Source organism: Eimeria mitis, genomic scaffold, assembly GCF_000499745.2.
Source record: "Eimeria mitis Houghton genomic scaffold, Emh_scaff1814, whole genome shotgun sequence".
NCBI classification, from domain to species: Eukaryota; Apicomplexa; class Conoidasida; order Eucoccidiorida; family Eimeriidae; genus Eimeria; species Eimeria mitis.
Window position 1 is genome coordinate 8,459 of NW_013570134.1, and position 643 is coordinate 9,101.

The 643-nt window shown below is 39.7% G+C and overlaps 1 protein-coding gene across 1 annotated transcript in view; it reads left to right on the plus strand.

Annotated features, from left to right (window-relative positions):
- Positions 1 to 239: 239 nt before the first annotated feature.
- The window catches only part of EMH_0043980 (DEAD/DEAH box helicase, putative), a gene marked incomplete at both ends in the record, with an annotated part of 1,269 nt that continues 865 nt past the window's right edge, over positions 240 to 643 (plus strand). The window contains one exon of the mRNA XM_013495908.1: positions 240 to 467. Within this exon, the coding sequence (XP_013351362.1) occupies positions 240 to 467 (228 nt within the window). The remainder of the gene's footprint in view (positions 468 to 643) is intronic.

A 643-nucleotide genomic window follows, 5' to 3' on the forward strand; every position in this document is an offset into this window, starting at 1 on the left:
CATACTGGTTGCTGCACGTCCCCTCTGTCTGTCTCTGTTTCTGTTTGTCTCTGTTTTATATAATAATAGACAAAAAAAAACCTAAAGCGAAAATAAAAAATAAATAAAATAAATAAAATAAAAAAATAAATATAAATAAATAAAAAGTATATATAATAAACAAAGACAAAGACAAAGACAAAGACAAGAATAAAAATAAATTTATTTAAATGAATGTGGGGTGTATGTACACTGCATGCATGCAGGCGCTGCGCCGCACCTTCAGCTGTCTTGCTGCAGCAGCAAAGGTGCTGCGGGGAGTTAAACAAAGAGAAGAGGATTTGCTGCTGCCTTTCTCTGGCCTCAGCTTCGACAGCAGCAACAAACCCCAGCAGCAGCAGCAGCAGCAACAGCAGCAGCAGCAGCAGCAGCAGCAGGGGCTGGATGCAGCAAAAGAGGGGACGTTGCTCTGGGAATATAAACAGGGGGTCAGCTGCTGCTGTTGCTGCTGTTGCTGCTGCTGTTGCTGTTGCTGCTGCTGCTGCTGCTGCTGCTGCTGCTGCTGTTGCCAAAAAAAACAGACAAAACCAAAACCCTCAACTCTAAAACCCAAAAAAAAAAAAAAAAAAAAAAAAAAAAAAAAAAAAAAAAAAAAAAAAAAAAA